Here is a 19,783-nt window from a genome sequence, read left to right on the forward strand (position 1 = left end):
TCTTCTCAAAATTGGACTACTCTCTGCATGAGGGAAGTGCCCTTTTGGGTTCCATCAGTTGGAATGAAAAAATGAGTCTTTACCACCCTCCCCACTGCTTTTAAAATGTAATGTGTTAGTGATACACCTATGCTGTCTCCTCTGAAGTATCAGTGCTTTCTTGTACTGATACACCCCTTCAGTCACGCTGAAATGAAAAGGGAAAGCTGGAAAAGAACTTAGATTCTCTACATGTATTGGTGAAAACTACCAAAATGGAGTTAAACGTTTTCTCAAACTTGAAAATTCCAAATTGAACTTTGATTACATTGGAATGGTTGTGGAAATGGCGTGGTGGTGTCTCACTTATGAGCATTGTGATGGTTATTACTGTTGGGGTGCTTATTGACGTCCTGCACATCGGATACAATTTCTAACCTTGAAGCCCGCTCGGAGATGGCTTCTTTCCATGTGTCAGAATACCTTGTAATAACCATCAGAATGCAGTAGTGCAGGCGAGATACTACTTTTTTTTCAGTTGATACAATTGCTGCCATTTAACCAGCTGTTAAATCTTACGTTCAGGTAGGGGGAGGGGCAAATAATATTTCTAATTTACTAAACAAAATCAGTTTAACTCCAGGCATGACCAATTTGTATGTTTGCTTAGAACTAGCCTTCTTGTTTGGGAGATGGGGAAACTTGCTATCTTAGTGGAGTACAGCTTGACCGTTCAGACAGTTGTTGGAGGGGGGAGTGGTAAGATATTTGAGGTAAGTTTCCCACTCTTCTAGTTCCGCTCCAGTTGCAGCTTGCTTTGTGCTGTCAGATACTGGATGTGGGTGGGGAATCTCTCTGTAGTGGAACCAATGACAGAAGCTGTTCTTTAGAATTTTCAGGATGGCTGTATTCTGCGATCAGAATGAGACAGTCAAGCTGGGCAGAATCCAACTCCAAGAGTAAAGGTAAGGTATTGTTTATTCAATGGGAATGCTTAAGACAGCCAAGCAGCTCATACCAACTCCTATGGTAACAGTCGCAGAAGTACCTTTCACCAATAGTTTAAATTTAACTTCTAAAGCTGTAGCTCTAATTTGATAAGAACTTTTGGCTTTCGTTTTAATTAAACTACTTCAAATGGAACATTTTGAAATGTAAATGGTAGATATTGTGACTTTTTTTCCTCTTTCAAATTCTTTAATCTGCTGTTTCCTCTCTCTTTCTTTTGAAATGTTTTTTTTCTTTTCTTTCTTTTTTTGGTATAATATACGCATTGTCTTTTATCTCATCACGGGAGATGCTGATTCTATAGACAGTGCTGAAAAATTGCACTTAAAAGGTTTTGGGAGGAAAGAGACCCCAGGAAACATCTGCTATCTTTACACACCTTCCCTTGGAGACTTAACAGCAGTGCTGCGGGGCGCGAGAAAATGCTTCCTGCGCTGCGATCATGCTGAGTTACAACTCGTGAGGAAAAGGGGGGCTTTTAACTCCCACTACTCAATGACTCAGTTGTGAATGTTGGATTGAATCCGGGAAAAGAAGCCAATAATCTCCTCATTAGTAACTGCAAACCAACTGTATGCAGTTGTGGCCAAAACAGAGTGAGGAAAAAGCTGGAATACAGTAGTTCTGTGCACGTGAGCTCCTCACGTTTGATCAGGGGACTAGTGAGTAAATTTCTCGATGAGCCATTCCAGACCCTGATGGACATCTGGCTTTAATTCACACTCCGAAAATGAATAAGCAAAACTATAGACAGCATGTTTCCTTGGTTCTGGGATACAGAATCAGCCACTTCAGGACAAATGCATTCAGCCTCCATTTTTATCTGTTGTTCGGTGCTGGGCTATAGCTGCTGTTACCTTTGCTGAAGTAGCCTTTTTGTTTTTCCTCCCTGCTCATGCTATGCAGAACTCTCATTTGCAAAACCTGTTTTAGCCAAGAGGACTTCAACTGACTGTGAAAGGCTTTCCACATCATTTCTTTGATCTCACAAATTTTTGGCATTTTGTTGTGTTGTGGGCAAAGGTAATTCTCAGCTCTGTATTAAAGTACCAACATCTAATCGTACAAACATCAACGTCTTTAAGCACCTTGTCGAAAAGCCTTCTTTAGGGAATCTCCATTTGTTAGCTCTGAGGCCTTACTGTAGCATACCTTTCAAACCAATTTTCAGAATCCCTGGAGCCTGCCTGGTTAGTACTGCAAGTTTCACTCCCTCTCGGACTATGTGAGCATATATTAGTTCTGTTTTGTATCTTTAATTTTGTGTGTTTAGCTTTAACTTGGCTTGTGTCAAAGGCTAGACTCTTTGTTAGGTATTAGCTTTTTATAATTCTCTTGTATGTTCAGATTGTATGTTTATGCGATGCTCTTCCTGTTGTACAGTGTTTGTGAGATGTTACCCATTTTAACATGGCACTTTATTGTTTTTAAATAAAAGACTGTTGTTTCTCAGTTGATGATATTTAATATTGCTGATCAATGTGATTTATATGCTATATTGTGCCATTGGCTAACACGTAGCTGGAGGAGGGTGGTTCTTTGGGCTGGCCTGTCTTTTGGCAGGTGATGGTTGAAAATGTGATTCCTGAGGTAAAATATTTTTATTTGTGGAGGGGAAAGAAGGGTGGTGTGGGACAGAGAAATATTTTTTTAAATAGCCTGGTGTTGCTTACCTGTGTTGTCTGCTTGTTTTTTTCTTTACTATTAAACTGCTGATGTTTATTTTCAGGAATGTTTTGCAAATGTCCTTCTCACTCTTCCCCAGTACAACTGTAGGTACATTGTTCCTTTTTATCAAATAAGCACGTTTGATGCAAACAAAGGTGGAATGTCTTTTAATGTGTCCAAATGTGTGTATACACACACACACACATATATATATATATATATTTATACAGACTATTTTTAAAACCTTTTTTTTTTTTTTATTTTTTTGGTATGATAAAGCATTGCTTTCAACTAACTGACATATTTATGTTAAGTTAGAAGACATGACGGATTAGAAGTTTGTTGCCAGGAATGAGGTTCCAAACATAAATCCCTCACGCCTGCTAAATTTGACTCTCTGCTTTGCTGTCAGCAGGGTTTTGTGTGACAGTACTGCGTGTATTGACAATTTTTATTTCTAGAAAGAAGATTCCATGTAATACAAATCGCTCATTGAAACACAAAGTAGCCCACTCATTTCTAACTTAACATAAGTTGTTGCATGGTGCCTCTGGTACATTGGGATGTTCATGCAAGTTTGCATTTCTTCCTGTAGGCGTTCGTTGTGAAACACCTCCTGGAATACACACAGCAAAGCGAGTCCAACCTGCAGTACAGCTTGCTGCTAGTTTTTGGCATCTTAATGACGGAAATAGTTCGCTCCTGGTCCCTTGCGCTAACCTGGGCTTTAAACTACCGCACTGGGGTCAGACTGCGGGGGGCTATCCTGACAATGGCATTCAAGAAAATTCTCAGTCTGAAGAATATCAAGGAGAAGTCTCTGGGGGAGGTAAGCTACAGAAGCCTTTTGCAAATTACAACAAAAAATGTAGGTATTGAATACCTCCTTCTGAGGATAACCCTTATGTTTGTATTTTTCAGCTCATAAACATGTGTTCCTCTGATGGGCAGAGAATGTTTGAGGCTGCAGCAGTTGGCAGTTTGCTGGCTGGGGGCCCAATTGTTGCCATCCTAGGCATGGTTTATAATGTAATTATTCTAGGACCAACGGGCTTCTTGGGATCTGCTGTCTTTGTCCTCTTCTACCCAGCAATGGTGAGTAAGCGGTATTCAAACTCTTGTCCAATGTAGGCTGTAATTATTCTTGAAACAGGTATTCTTTGAGGGAAGCATGAGACCAGTATCTGTGTCCTGAATGGAAGATGTTGATGGGTACTGAGTTAAGTCCCTTTAGGGCTTTGCAAGTAATTTAAAAGGCATTTAAAAGTAAAATCTCAGAGGCAAGAAAATAAAATGATAAAGGGAATTAGAAATAAGAATAGATGTGTCTAATAGAAGGAAATTTTTGTGAGATGGAGTATTAGCAACTAAATCATGGAGTGATAGACTTCCGGGCTGGATTTTGGATTGAAAGTGAGCAATGCAGAGCCTCCAGCTTGTTCAGAACATAGCATCTTACCTTAGCAGCACGTTAGGAAGCCAAGAGCACACCATTCCTGTCCTTTCCATCCTCTTTTGGCTTCAGGATTACTCTGATTAAACTTCAAGCCTATGGTTTTGATGTTTAAATACATAAGACAATCCGTATACCTATGAACCACAAAGGCAGTTCCGTTCTTCTGTAACGATAAAGCTGATGTAATTAGGACAAAGTGTGCTGTGTTTGTAAAAGCCTATTTTATTGGCCAATTGGGACTGTTTGGGGAAAGAGCAGCCGGGTAAGTAGCCTGAGCCAAAATCTGTTTGCCTGTAAGACCATACAGCAAGCATTTTCCCATTATGATCAAAATGTATTTTTCGAAAAAGCTATTGCAAGTGAAGAGCAGAATTCTGAGGTCTACCATAATCTAAGATATCTACTCAACAATAAGGCAACAGTTATTTTGCAGTTAAATGGTGACAGAAGGGGTGGAATTTAATTGCCCCGACCAACTATTTTCACTGTTGATCTCTCTTTGCTTTACTTTTTGTAACTGAGGGGGATTAAAAAAGGAGTAAGGATGTCTTTAAGATATGGGGCAAACAGTTGAAAACTGTTTAGTGAGCATGTTTTCTTCTGAGCGTTGGGAAAGAGGAAGGCGTAAAGGTCATTGACTGACAGAGAGAAATGTCTGAGGACATGGATACCACCATGTCTTAGATCTGATTGGTAAAGGTCCTGATACGTTTGTTACTCTTGTAGTTTTGCTCTCGGATGTGGTGTATTAAATAAATTACTTTTGCATATGCAAGGCCCATCATTTCTTTCTTGGCTTTTGTGGGAATGATCTGAGGGATGTGGGATGTGGGTGTGTTATTCTTCTGTGTAAGGTTTCTTTTAGTTCCTTGCTGCTTTCCTGTGGCTTGTGCCACAGTGGGAAGTGTCATGGGCCCGACTGCTGCTTCTGCGGCTGCTGCACCAGCCTTCCTCCAGTGGCACCCCATCACCAATCTGCCACTGACCTGTCCCCTACACATTATGGTACCTGCCCTCCCTGAGGCTGCATTCTTATGGGATGGGGTGCCACTGGGGAAGGGCAAGTCAGTGACAGGAAAGTAAGGGGCTTGGGGGACTAATGGAGAGGCTTACTGGCCCACTGGTACTCCATGGCCGGATTGTGCAACTGCTCTGGCCAGGATGCATTTATGCCTGCTGAATGTCATGGGGTGCTCTGAAGGGACGTTTCCAGTTCATCACTTTGGTCAGGGATGGTATCAAGTTATCCTTGCATGGACATCCCTTTATCAGTTGACCTGTTTTCTTCTATAGCCAAGAGAATTGGATTTATATGCCATTTCTGAGTTGCTGCTAAGATGTACGGTGCCCCTTCTTGTTTCAGATGTTTGTATCACGACTCACAGCTTATTTCAGAAGAAAATGTGTGTCGGTGACGGATGAGCGTGTGCAGAAGATGAATGAAGTTCTTAACTATATTAAATTCATTAAAATGTATGCCTGGGTCAAAGCATTCTCTCAGAATGTTCAAAGTGAGTACAGACACTCTGCAAATACAGCTTCCTTTAGAAAATACACCACCTAGCCCCATCCTGATGGATTCTGCTTGCTCACTTCAGCAGTTTCTGCTGCCTGAGTAGTGTGCTAGATCATCCATTCCTCAGATATCCTGCTGTTCTTGCTTACAGTGGGCTGACGTGGCAGTCTCTGTTCCATGTTCTGTGACCTTTTAGCACAGTTCTGTGTATGGCTTCCCTCTAACATTTGGGCTCAAAGAGTTTTATTAACGTTGGGCTGGCTTCTACTAGGAGTGCTAATGATGACTGACCTACTACAAATTGGTGGGGGTTTTTAAATGTTGTAAGAGCAATCTGAATGCCATCCTCGTTGAGCTATCCATACATTTATACTTCATCCCTTTGTAAGGGTATCTCTCTTTAGAACATGAGTAATGCTGTACATGCTGAAGACATGGTGGTTCTCTCTTACTCTGCGTTCCTAATGCATTGGCTGTGCCTGCCACATTTGTGTATCAGTTGTCCCTCAGAAGTGGTGTGGCTTTTGTGTCTCTAGAAATCCGAGAGGAAGAACGTAAGATCTTAGAGCGTGCAGGCTACTTCCAGAGCATCACCGTGGGAGTGGCTCCCATTGTTGTGGTTATTGCCAGTGTGGTGACGTTCTCTGTCCATATGATCCTTGGCTATGATCTCACAGCAGCTCAGGTAATTGGCTGGCCCATCTCAGAGTTTGGAATATTATTTTATATCATGTGTGCACTAGGATTTCAACAGTTTAAACCGAGGAAAGCTGTGTGGGAGCAGTTCAAAATATTACAAATTTTCATTTGGGAGAGAGGGCCAGTATCCTCATTAGCAGGCATGATTTGCACCTGCCTTTTCATGGAGCAAACAGGCTTCTGCAAAAAGACTGGGACACTGCACATTTTTGCTGAAGTTGTGCAGCTGGCTGTAGGAGAACAGTTTATCTTCCCTTGTGACATAAGGTGGAACTGAAACCCAGATCTCTAAAAGTGAGAGTCTAAAGTCATAACCTAAAGTCTGTTTTGAAGCTCTGGTGGGAGGACCTTGCCTTTTCATGTACCAGGCTAGATATGTTGTATTGAAATGGATCTTGAATGCACACCTTTCCTTCTCCAATGGAATGGTCTTGAGTTGCTGTTTTTGGTGGAACTTCATCCATGGTTTGTTTGGAACTGTTAATGGATGCTGCAGCCATGTTTTTGTTTCTGTGTCCTATGTTTAGGCTTTCACAGTGGTTACAGTCTTCAATTCAATGACCTTTGCTCTGAAAGTAACACCTTTTTCTGTGAAGTCTCTGTCTGAGGCATCGGTATCTGTAGACCGATTTAAGGTGAGTGGTCATTTGGTCATATTGTTTTATCCTTCATTGCAGAGTATCCCTTACAAAACATGAACGCAGTTCACTGTGCTAAGGAGTCATTTTAATGCCAAGGCTATTTTGGAGTGGGCTGGAAGTTTTTTTTCTGGTTTATATGTGTAGTTTTTATTCTGTGCAGAAAGGATATAGAACTTAGGGTTTAAGCCGATCTCAACCTATCAAGTGTTAAGATGAGACTATCTAGGTGAAAGGCTGTTTTGTATCTGACTGGAGGATTTCTTGCACCTTCCTGTGAAGCACTGGTGCTAGACATTGTTGGAGACAGGATACTGGGCTAGGTGAACCACATGTCTTAGCTAGTACATCAATTCCTATATGGTAAACCCTAGGTTTTATGGACCCCAATTTAGTGGACTTTGGGGACAACTGATGTCCACACCCCCAAACACCCGCTGTTCCCAAAGCCCACTTAATTGGGGCCTGTAAAATCCTCAAGCCCGACCTCCACCCCACCCACCCAGCAAAAGTAAGGGACTTACCAGGGTGTCATTTCCAGCCACTGCAGTCAGCGATGGCTGAACCCTCCATGGCAGCCTGGACTGCCACTGCCTAGAGCCACCACACTCTCCTCCCACCAGTGGTGGGGTGCATCCAGGGGCAGACAGCGCTAGCATATGCAACCCACTCCAGGTGGGAGGAGTGTGTGGTGGTTCTTCCAGCCTTGTGGCAGGATCCACTAACTCCAGCCAAACGATGGGGTCCCAGATGTGGCGGCGGGGTCCAGCAGCGGTGGTCTGGTGAGTCTCCTGTGCCTTTTTTGGTGATGGAGAGGCCTGGGGTGGGGGCACTAGGGCTAGGGGAGCCTGGTGGGGGTGGGTGGGAGTAACCTCTTGTATTTAGCAGACTGCCGAGTTTAACAGACACCCCACCCCACATATTAGTCTGTTAAATCAAGGGTTTACTGTACTGGCTTTTTAAGAGCAGCCTTATAGAGGACAATGTGCTGTCTCTAGAACTCAGTGGTATGCAGGGCTTCATTGAGGAAATACATGTTACACAAGAACCGAGCATACATTTTTATTTGTAATCCAAAAAAGTTTTGAGGTATTAATTTTATTTCATTACAGCACGTGAAGAATAATCTCAGCCTCAAAGGTGTAAGTTTGTAGTGAGCATATCTGCATCTGTCACTGGGATCACTTTTGGATTTTAATTCTTTCTTTCTCAAATGATTTTAAGGTCCTTGGAGCACTTCTTTTTCTGCTCCTTGAACACCAGAGTTTGGGCCCAAGATTAAAATACCTGGATTTATGTATTTGAGTTTCAGGTGTCCTGGTCTGGCATGCTGGTTCTGATCCATTATACATTAATGCAAATTTAGATGGCAGTGAAATCGGAAAATTCCTAACTGAGATAAATACAAGAGAGCTTCTCTTATCTCCAGTAGGAATGAGGCTAAGTAAACTGTCCTATCAGGAATCCTGTCACCAACAGTAGCCAGTAGCAAGCATTTCAGAGGAAAGTACAAGAACGCCCATGACAGAGAATAAGAGAACACTTCATCCTAACCTTGGCCAGCTGTTGATGGCCTTATTGCCAATCCTGTCCCATGATAATGTGCAAGTCTAAAACTGTTTCACTGTTTTGTCAGCCGTTCAGCATCACCAGTACATGGCTAATTTGCTTAGGTGACTGTTATGAACGCATGTTAGTTACAGGTTTGCAGCCAGCAGGACAAATGAAGTAGATGCTGAAAATGTGGTCTAAGAGGTGGGAATGGAATAGGAGACAACAATGACTCTTTTTCCTCACATGAAGTACATGTAGGTGCCAGGGACAACCCCTCAAGCTCTCCACTTTAACACTAATTGCCAGAAAGAACATGCCTTGCCCGTGATGGTGGTTGCTTAGATAATTAAATGTATATTCATGTGGTGTGAAGAATTATGGAAATAGAACATTGCATTCTGCCTAACCTAAATCTAAGTCAGCTCCTTCCTCAGTCCCTGGGAGCAGATGTACTTGTGTCTGCTCTCTTAGTGTGAATTCTCTGGGCAGGACAGGGATTTTCTTTTCTCTTAGATGCTTATAAGAGCAGGACAGCAGCTTAATACAAGAGTCCAGCAGTTCTTATCCAGTCCCTACAGCTGACAATTTTTTTAACTGATACTTGTTTTAATTTTTGGTTCTTTTGTAACTAGAATGATTCCAATGCGTTCACTGAGTATTTAATGTCAGCATTCTAGGCATTTGACATCTCTCTGGCATTTCCAGCCATGGTGGAATATCCCAAAGTCTGCATGCTGGTAATGTCAGTCAGATGGTTAAGGCCCTGAAAGAAGCCTGTGCACAAGTACAATAGACAGCAAAATCTAGACTGGAATGCTTGGGTAATCCAAAGGCTTGCGAGGTACTTTCTTCATTTGAACCTCATTTTGAATCTCCCTAAAATCAGACTTTTTTAAATTCAAAATCACCAAAGGGAGTGTCTCTTTGTGATGAGGGGAAGGAATGAGATGATATTACTCAAGTTCCGGGAGGCTCCTCCACCGTCAGCTGTGCAGAGAGGGTGATAGGCTGGCTATAATATTACCTGCAAATACAGCTCTAGCTGAATGCTTAGCTCTCTAATCTATTCCAGGCTTTCTTGCAGGTGCACGAAGCAGAGGGGTGACTCACGAGTACTAGAGTGATTTTATGTTGATAGTTAAAATGTCCGTAATTGAAAGGAACCTGTTCCATTCAAATGCAGGTTATTTAATTGAATGCTGTTTTATTATCGTGTGGGATTGGTAACTGAACTGTGTGGAAAATCTCTGGAGAATTTGTAACTGGTATTTAGTGATGGATGTGGTGGAAAATGATACAGTGGACTTAATGGGTTAATTGTTACTGCTACACATTCCCAAGACTTCACAAATGGCTTACTTTATCTCAGATGATTATTTCCAGCAGAAATTCCAGCTCTTCTGCAAGTGGGGGAAAGCAAGCTATCCCACCCTTTCTAGCTATGGAGAAAGTCCGTAAGGAGTTGGTGTGCCAGCCATGTTAGCGCTTCGCCATTTTTCTTACTTTCTGCTGTTATGCCTTACATTTGGAAATGTAAAGGAAGCAACCGCAAACATTGTAAAGTGCTAACCTCCCTTCCCGCTTCACCGCACAGCATGCAAACCACTGTTCAAAATATGATAGTTCTGCAGAAGTCTGACTATATCTGAGCTTCCACCACATCCAAAAATGCCCAGGCCCCTTAGCAGGACTGGAGTTAGTTTACACTAATGAGCTACCTTTTGCTCTTCAGCTTCCTCCCACTGTATAGCCTGATGTGTTTTGCTGCGTGAGTGTGCCATAGCCTTGTCCCCCAGTCTTGACCAGGTGTCTCATCTTTACACCTCTCTCACAACTCCTATCAGAGTTTGTTTCTAATGGAAGAGGTACATATGGTAAAGAAAAAACCAGCCAGTCCTCACATCGCGATAGAGGTGAAAAATGCTACCTTGGCATGGGACTTCTCCCACGCCAGTGTCCAGAGCTCACCAAAGCTGACCCCTAAAATGAAAAGAGACAAGAAGGTCAACAAGGGCAAGAAAGAAAAAATGAAGCTACAGCATGAGGGACCACAAGCGATGCTGGCTGAGCAGAAGGGACATCTTCTAGTGGACAATGATGACCATCCTAGCCCTGAAGAGGAGAACAAAAATATCCATCTAGTTAACCTTCGGCTTCAGAGGACCCTGTACAATATTGACCTGGAGATTGAAAAGGTGAGGAGGAATAAATGATAGCATATTACAAGAGCCTGGCACTCCTGTGGAAAGGGCAGTGCTTAATTTGTATTAAATGGAGCAGGTTGCTGCAAAAATTAATATGCTGGTGCAGCCTGTGATGACTGTACCATTAGTTGCTGTAGTGACAGCATTACAGTACTCTAGACTTTCACCTCTGCCATGGGCTCTGTGAAGGTTTTGTTTTCAGCATGGTGCCTGTCCTGAGGTAGGCAGAGAACTTAACATGGGAGTAAGGGTCTTCAGGACAAAACATATCTCCATAGCTGTTTGTAACGTTTGTAGATGCTCACTTAAACTGAGGGCTTTGTGCAAGTGAAATGATTGAGTGCTCTGATTGTAGCATAGCAGAGGTGTTTCACCTTAACAATCTATAGTCCCCCATTACACTGCTGTAGAAGGATACAGTGGGACTCATAGATGCTACATCAGTCTTAATTCAGCGCACACTTAAATGTGTTTTATGCATTCTACTACGGAGCTATTTGTAAAAGAACTGAGAACGTCTTTTGTGTAGTCGAATAGGAATGTACTTGAAACCCTGTCACTTGAACAACATGACCACATAGTCTTAAGGAGTTTTCAGCAACTTTAAAAGAAGACTAATATTTGATAGTATAAAGCTACATTGTGGTAAGAGCAAGACAGTTTACTTACAGGAGTCCAGCAGTGTTCTTATCCAGTCCCTACAGCTGACAGTTTTTTCACTGATACTTGTTTTAATTTTTGGTTCTTTTCGAACTAGAATAATTTCAATACATTCATTGGGTATTTAATGTAGGCATCAGAAGCACCATTCAGTACTGTTGACTGGGTCTCGTAGACTAATAGAAGGCTAGGGAGGGCAGTTGGAGTTGGAAAGACTTCTTGGATCTTCTGTCTGGGAGCCAAGGCAAAATTGTTCCCTACAGATCGTTTCTGATTCTGTTGTCCAACCTGTTAAAAGTTGCAAGTAATACACTGGCTTTTTCTAAATCAAATCCATCTCACAGTCCGGAAGGTATCTGTCTGATAGCTTAAATCTCTTCTTCCATTAACCCTGACCATGGATCCTTATGTATCACACTGAACATCTGTCTTCACTCATCCATGTTAAGCCTGTACCATAGTAAGTTGTTACCTTTCCTCCTCGCCCCCATAGTCGTCTCCTAGCCAAACTTTCCAAAGCTATTTTTCTCATAAGTTAGTTCCTTCAACTCTGTGGCCATTTGGGGACTAATACAGAGCTCACTGAATTTAGTGGAAAGACTTGCATTGTATTGGACAGCCCTTCCGTACTCTGTTCACTCAGGCAATATCTTCCTGGGACTGTGGGTATAGAGCTGAAGTCAGCATTTTCAGCTTCACTGATGGAGCCCAATGGAAAGATACGGGCCACTTGTCTTTATACAGAGGAAAGCTTAATAACTCAGTGCATCTGCCTTTCACATTCACTCAGTTCTTTGATTGCAGATGGAGAATGTTCACCAACTGCTTGTTTAGAATGGGAGAAAGGCTGGACTTGGGCATTCTCTCATCTGACATACCCATTTCCATTAGCTTTAGCATTTAAATCCCCTTTCTGTTTGAGGTACTGTAGAGTGTCTAGGGGAATTAACTCATTTCTGTCACTCAATTTTTTTTTTTCTATTTTAGGGGAAACTTGTTGGGATTTGTGGCAGTGTGGGAAGTGGAAAAACCTCACTTATTTCAGCCATTTTAGGACAGGTGAGAATTGTATATTTCTATTATTCCATTTTCTGCCAGGAGCTAAATTTAATTGGTCTCATTACATATGATGATTAATCTGATTTATAATTCAGATCATACACTGGTTAACTAGATCGCATTTAGGTTACAGTCTTAAGACTGCTATAATCTATTAGATGAATGCTTTTTATATTGTGCAACTGATTTTCACAAGGGCAACTTCTGCGTTCCTTGGGAATTGTTAGTGCTGAGCCATGCTGAAGATCTAGCTACTTCATATAGGTGTCTGAGCCCTTGTGGCAATCTATCCATGTATGCACAGTACATGAAAGTCAAGCTTCAGAGAAGTTTAGAATAAACATTGGGTATTTTATGTAGCACCTTGCAAAACAAACACATGGTGGGTCTTTGAGTTATGTTCTGTGCTGGTTTTGCTTCTTTCTTTCATGTAACGGGATTACATGCCCAGCCACCTTATACCTGGAATAGCATAATTTCAATAACTTCTCCCTTGTCTTCTAGATGACTCTGCTGGAAGGTAGCATTGCAGTGAATGGAACTTTTGCCTATGTTGCCCAGCAGGCCTGGATTCTCAATGCTACACTTAGAGACAACATCCTTTTTGGAAAGGAGTTTGATGAAGAAAGGTTTGTCCCAGTGGAACACTTTAGAGTCTGGAAGTTTAAGGATTCTTGAGCCAATGTCAGGAAGAATGGTGCAGGGAGGACTTATACCTCACTGCCCAAGACACCTGCACCAGAGGGGCTGTTCATTCTGGCAGTTGGTGTTTCTATACCCATCCTCTGTAGGACGGCAGCTTTAACTCCCACTAGAACTCTGAGTTCTGCTGGTAGCTGCTGCTGTGGCGAGGTGCTGGACTGGTGCACTCTGTGGCTTCTTCAGCCACACGTTCCTCCTCCTCCTCCTCCATGCAAAATCTGTTTATGTTGCACTGCTGTTTACATGTGGAAAGGGCCACATAACTTTCTACCCCATGGATCTTCACCAGAGTCTGTGCTAGCATTGCCTCACAAGTGAACTTGGGTGCTCTTCCCTGTGCCTCTCATAGGTCTGCTGAAATTGCTCCCAGAGAATCATATGCAATTTATTGATGAAGCAGATCCATAGTTCGTGTGCTTGTTCATGTGCATTCTAATGCCTTTTTAATGGTCTTTTTGGTGACCTTCTCCCAGACACCTTAAGTAGGATGTGTGGGGGTCACTCTTTGGCATGTGTTTTGTGTAGTCCTTGTTGGTCTTAAATCCCACAGACTGTGTCATGCCCAGGGGCAGCAGGGTTAAAATAGAGGAAACCCTGTAACTGAAACTTAAAACCAACCAACCAGCTATAAGCTTTTCAACAAACAATGTAACTGCTGAGTAACTTGCTGGAGCAAGGGACATTCCAGCTACTGCCACTGGCTGAAAGAGAGAACTGGGGTGGGGGTGGATCAGCAGGGATCTATACTGAGCACCATGAAGGCATGATTTTAGGGGGCTGCCAGACCAATGCTATGGGTACCTGCTAGGGAAAAACCTTCCATTTACCGTGCACTTCTGATTGGAATGGACATGAACAGCAAGTCTTGAAAAACAGTTATGAAAAGAGGAGTAACCGTTTCTTGATTACGCAAAGCCACAAGATTGTCCGGTCGTTGTGTGGGATTAAAAATAATGCTCCCTTAGCAAGGTACCTCCATAAGTGCGACTGCTCACTGCTTGTCTTATCCATATTATTTAGGTATAACACTGTGTTAAATGGCTGCTGTCTGAGGCCTGACCTAGCCATCTTACCAAATGGAGACCTGACAGAGGTAAAAATCTTGGGGGGCAATAAAATAGTGAATGGGATGGGTGGAATATAGTGTTAGCCTGATCAGCTGTGGTGGGGTAGGGGAGGCACCAGACACGTGTGGTGAAAAACAGATGGGCACATCATTCTTTTCCATGTGAAATGCACATTTCTAGATCCTGGACTCTATGGTGGCTGATAACTCAAGCAATATTGGTAGTGTGGGACTTTTTTTTTTTTTTTTCCCAATTGGACTGTGAAATGGTTTCCATAAAGTGAGGCCTTCTGAAACTTAGATTAAAAATAAGTAATTAAAATAGCAATCTCTGGCTATTTGACAGGACTATTTCTAGCACGTTTGCTTTAGAGATATTTGCTGTAAGTGTTCTTTTCACGGTGAATGAGTGAGTTGCTTAAATTTTATTGTGACCCATTCTGATTTTTGCTACTGCTCCGTAAACTTATTAGTTATATGAGGAATGAATTGGACTTTGGGTCTTGTATTAAATGTTGCAAAATTAAATGACATTGTATATATGATGCAGATAGGTGAACGAGGTGCTAACCTGAGTGGAGGCCAACGGCAGAGGATCAGTCTTGCCCGAGCCCTGTACAGTGACAAGAATATTTACATCCTTGATGATCCTCTTAGTGCCTTAGACGCCCATGTAGGAAACCACATTTTTAACAGTGCCATAAGGAAGCATCTGAAGTCAAAAACGGTCCTGTTCATCACCCATCAACTGCAGGTACAGTGTCCCTTACACTTCCTTTCTTCCCTCTTCTCTGATATAAAGCTTTAGGGCTACTATTTTTAGTAACTACTTTTGCCTCCTGCTGTAGATTTCCATCTGTTACATGATGCATTCTCCTTCAGGCTAGATAATATTTGTATTCATTTGTGTGTTGCACACAGAAGATTGGCAATGATGTAAATAGCTAGTGTTGCCTGGTAGGAAGCTAATAGGAGCTGGGAGTAGATCTTGGAGAGGGGTCACTAGGCTGGAAGAAGTTTTTTGTATTAATCTAGATGCCGAAGTACATCAAGCCTGTTTCTCATTATAGAGTACCTGAGATCTGATGTCAGTGAATCCGGCTTGGGGTTAGTATAAGTAAATGTTCTCTGAGACTGGGTTCTTGTCACCTGTTCTGCTCAGAAAGCTCCTTGTAAGTGATGTGTGAGAATTTGTAGTGTTCAAAGCGCCCTGAAAGCATCTCCCCAGCATTCTGCAGAAAGTCTCTGCTCAGTCACCGCAGCAGCGTTTTGAACATGCTGTGGAAGTGATCGCAGTGCTCTCATCAGTGCAGGTTCTTCACCAGTTAGGTTTATATTATTAGAATTTTGGCTGACTTTCACTTCCTCAAGGGTGTAAGTTTAAATGGGAGGGTACTGGTGGGTTTTTTTGACGATCTGAGATAAGGAAGCTGTATTCTCACTGTCATTTTCTCCAGTATCTTGTTGATTGCGATGAAGTCATCTTCATGAAAGAGGGCTGTATCACCGAAAGAGGAAGCCACGAGGGACTGATGAACTTAAATGGTGACTATGCAGCCATTTTTAATAGCCTGCAGCTGGGAGAGACACCACATATTGAGGTACCCCACTCCATTTTTTTTATATAGTATGACAGATGCCTGTGCTTAGTCCCTTGAAAGAAGTCAGGAAAATAACATGGTTTGTTAATTCGGCAGTTTGAGTCTCTTGCAGGCTGTTCTCTGCTGGCTTGGCATTTTGTAATTAGTTTCAAGATCTCTCTTTTAGAGATGGCCTCTCTTATGCAGTCCTGCCCCTGAACTAGTTTATCTAATATGGAGGAGAAGTATCGGCTTATACTGTATTGCACAGAGGAAATGCGCACTTCATTTTTAGAAGCTGTCTTCCTAAATTAGTGCAACTCATCCCAGCTGTTACTTTTATATATTTCTCCCTGGCTTCTTTCTGATTTCTTCTTTCCTATTTTTCTAGCATGAGAGCACTGAGACACAACAGAAATAACATTGCTTTTCCAAAAGTCCTACTCAGCAGATGGCTGGAATTTAAATCCAGACATGCCCTCTTCTGATTTAAAATTGGGGGTGGGGAGCAGAAGCTAGTGAGACTGCTGAGGACAAATAGCCATAAATGCAGCTGGGATTTGTGTGCTCTATTTCAGTCAGCTTGCCACCCTTTAATGCATTGCAGAAAAGGCTTCAAGTAGTGTAACAGGAATCATGGGAGATTGTCTATGGTGTTAATAGTTAACATTTAATTTTCTCTTGTCCTTCCCACAATATTTTCCTCAACAGCCATGCCTGGGAGTTAAGTGTGTTCTTGCTGTTTGTTGGAAAGAGCTCTCAGAATGCTGTTAAAAATTCAGAACAAAAATTGATGTCCTTATTGTAATTGAATTAGGTTTGGTAAGCACAAAGCCAGGTTATTTTTCTAAGAGATAAAAGGCCAGTCTCTTCGTAGATTGAATAAATGCCTCCTACAAACATCAGCCCGGAGACATTCCAGTGAGATGGAATTGTGATAGCTGCTTGATTGGAGTTTCTGCTTGACACTGCTGATGGAAGAGGCAGAGGAATGTAGTCTGTTAACCTCAAACGCCCTTCCTCAGTGCTGTGAAGATTGTGGTGCTGTCATTTTAAAATTTAAAGCAATCATGGTTAATGTGCGATGCTCTTACTTGCATTTCCTCTCCATAAGCACTAGCACAAGGAATGGGCAGTGTATAGGAAGTCCATATAGGCTTGCGAGAAGGCCTTGATGGAGATATTAGATATTATCTCTAGTTTCACTACATGTGTGAGCAAGCTCTTAAGCATATGGACTGGGAAGAGGGTCTCAAAGGTGCATGAGGGTTTTAGTGGGGTAGCCTGAAAATTAAACTGTACAATCTCCAAACAGAGTATAATGTATTCGTGAGAATGACTGACAAATGTTTAGAACAGTAATTTTGGTGTGTGTTCCTTGGAGGTTGTGTATTCAGTGTCTAGAGATACATAGGCCACATTTTGCTCTGTAAATAACAAAAAGTCCCGTGGGACCTTAGAGGCTAACAAATGTGTTAAGTCATGATCTTTTGTGGGTAAAACCAGCTTCCTCAGATGGAATCTGAGTGGAAAACTAGAATCTGGACTTTTCTTCCACTCCGTTTTCATCCAAGCTTATTTGTGAAGCTACAGACTAACATGGCTACCCCGCCTCTGAGAAATTTTGCTCTATAGTGGCTGCTTAGGCTGTCTTGGGAGCAACGCTGTATTTGGAAGAGGCTATCAACTCCTATGTACCTGTCTGAAAGGAGCCTGTGGCAGTTTCTGAGAGAGGTGTCTTGGTTAGGCTGTAGACTCTCTTTGGAGCCGGGGTCACATCCACCTCCCTCTCATGTGCATGGGCAGCACTTAGCACAGGGGCACCCTCAACCTGATATGGGTCCTTTGGACATTACCACAGTACAAGCAGCTAACAGCACAGAACAATAGGAAAGGAGAACTTACTCTGTCCGTGGTATGCAGTCAGTCCTAGTGAAATCATGTATAGAGATGATGGGCAGTGTTCTTTCCAATGAATATCTTGTCTGGCTTTGTACACTAAACTACTGACAGGCCTTGTGCTCTTTAGAATGCACAATTTTAAAAAGAATTGTAGTTGTGGTTCTGATCTCTGTATCTGTCTGAAAAAACAGATGACTCTAACACAGTGGTTTTCAGCCTATGGCCCAATTGGGACACATAGCTGCAGCCTATGTAACATACTCAGGGTAATATATATATTGTGGGAATTCAACTCGCGTAACATGGAGAGCACTGCAGAAGAAGCTCACACTAGTAAATAGATTGAGAGCCACTGCTTTAGTATGTTTCAGTGTAGCTTGTTTTTCTACAGATTAATCTAAAGAAGAGCACAAGTAGTTCTTTAAAAAGACCCCAGGATAAAAACACCAAAGCAGGGTCTGTGAAGAAGGAGAAAGTGGTGAAGAAGGAAGAAGGTAACTGTGGAATTGAATTTTTGACTTTAATCATGACATCAATGACTCTGATATGTGGGGCAGCTTTCAAAGAGTGACCATCGTGGTCACTCAGCTTGGTCACACAGCACAAGTGCAGCAGGTTAAACAGTGATCACTGTGAACTTCACGATAGTCTGTTTGGTACTATTTCAGTTTAAATAAATTGGAAGGGAAAGATATTATCAGCATATGTCATGTGATGGTTTCAGTTATTAGCATCCCTAGTTCCCATGCATCTCTTCCCTGTAATTGTGAGAGGGCATTTGTATTTACTTAATGCTGAGTTCCGGGGAGGAAGCAGCACCTGTCCATAAAGGATGGAAGGGCTGGCTCTGCCCTATAATTGTTAACAAAAATAACTCTTAACAGGTGCCAAAAATCAGCATCTTTTGATCCCTAGCTGATGATGTTGGAGCCTTCACATACTTTCCATGCTTTTATGACTCTGCCTTTGAAATGTCTTCTGTGGTTTTCTTTTATTGCTTCAATCTTTGAGTTCTTTGTGCAAGTAACAACTGGGCTCTCAGAACTCCTCTGTGCAGCAGTGCTCCCCACACTTTTGCTGGTGTGCACCATTTACCCACAATGGAATCCTGGGCTGGAGGCAAAGCTGGGGACTGAGTTATGCTGGGTGGTACTTCCTCTCCACCCATTTGGGGAATGTCCCAAGCCCTGCCACACCACCTCCAAACATTCCCCTGTGCCTCCCAGAGAAGGCATGCCCCATAGTTTGGGGACCCCACTGTTCTACCATGAGCCTCGTGGGAAGAATACTATCTTGACACCAGCCCTTTGTATGTTAAGAAGGTAATTGCTTGAAATTTTATGTAGCAGCTCTTCTCATCTCACCCTTTTCTCACTCCTTTTTGTATTTCCTAGGCCAGCTGGTGCAGTTGGAAGAGAAGGGCAAAGGCTCTGTCCCATGGTCGGTTTATGGCATTTATATCCAGGCAGCTGGAGGCCCCTTTGCATTCCTGATCATCATGGCTCTCTTTGTGCTAAATGTGGGCAGCACAGCATTCAGCAACTGGTGGCTGAGTTACTGGATCAAGCAAGGCAGTGGGGTAAGAGGAGTTGGAACTTGTAAGTGACAGGCAGGTAGGGGGATTGCTTCGTAGGCTTGCTTGGGATGGTCTAGAGCAAACTTCATTGTGCTTCTGAAAGGAAGGTAGTTAGGAGGGCTCTCTGGCAAGTGATCTCATCTGAAAGAAGCTAGTCCCCGAGCCTGACAGAAATTCACAGGATGAGAAAAAGGCAATAGCTCATGCAGTCTGATGTAGGACCCCTTTTCCCTTGGGTCTGTCAGCTTAAGGAAAGGAAGCAGAACAGTGTGGGGAGAAAGGGGGAGAAGTACCTTTAGAGTATTCAAACATCAAGTGCAATAGCTAATTTTGTCCATCACTTTTCTGTCAGTGTGACCTGGGCATCCGGTGGTTTACTATTATTTTGTTAACAGAGATGACAGTCGTTGACAATTAGGATTAGTTGGGGAGCTGGGCATCACAACCTAGGATGGGGCATTGTTTTCCCCATTGTGTGGCTTAGATGGCATATGGGTAAATATAAAGATTGAAAAG

At 42.5% G+C, this 19,783-nt stretch overlaps 1 protein-coding gene across 7 annotated transcripts in view; it reads left to right on the forward strand.

Moving 5' to 3' along the window:
• Positions 1 to 19,783, forward strand: part of ABCC5 (ATP binding cassette subfamily C member 5) — a 65,236-nt gene that overhangs the window by 30,120 nt on the left and 15,333 nt on the right. For 4 of the 7 annotated variants that reach the window (XM_075004344.1, XM_075004341.1, XM_075004343.1 and 1 more), the window contains exons 6-18: positions 3,251 to 3,484; positions 3,577 to 3,750; positions 5,475 to 5,622; positions 6,164 to 6,312; positions 6,854 to 6,961; positions 10,363 to 10,713; positions 12,370 to 12,441; positions 12,946 to 13,070; positions 14,164 to 14,236; positions 14,760 to 14,963; positions 15,667 to 15,810; positions 18,083 to 18,185; positions 19,086 to 19,270. In XM_075004344.1, coding sequence (XP_074860445.1) covers positions 3,251 to 3,484; positions 3,577 to 3,750; positions 5,475 to 5,622; positions 6,164 to 6,312; positions 6,854 to 6,961; positions 10,363 to 10,713; positions 12,370 to 12,441; positions 12,946 to 13,070; positions 14,164 to 14,236; positions 14,760 to 14,963; positions 15,667 to 15,810; positions 18,083 to 18,185; positions 19,086 to 19,270 — 2,070 coding nt within the window. Of the gene's footprint in view, positions 1 to 869; positions 945 to 1,276; positions 2,440 to 2,715; positions 2,764 to 3,250; positions 3,485 to 3,576; positions 3,751 to 5,474; positions 5,623 to 6,163; positions 6,313 to 6,853; positions 6,962 to 10,362; positions 10,714 to 12,369; positions 12,442 to 12,945; positions 13,071 to 14,163; positions 14,237 to 14,759; positions 14,964 to 15,666; positions 15,811 to 18,082; positions 18,186 to 19,085; positions 19,271 to 19,783 lie in introns of those variants that run through there. The other 3 variants (XM_075004345.1, XM_075004348.1, XM_075004347.1) reach the window with 3 other exon arrangements.

This window comes from Carettochelys insculpta, chromosome 10, assembly GCF_033958435.1.
Source record: "Carettochelys insculpta isolate YL-2023 chromosome 10, ASM3395843v1, whole genome shotgun sequence".
Taxonomy (NCBI): Eukaryota; Metazoa; Chordata; order Testudines; family Carettochelyidae; genus Carettochelys; species Carettochelys insculpta.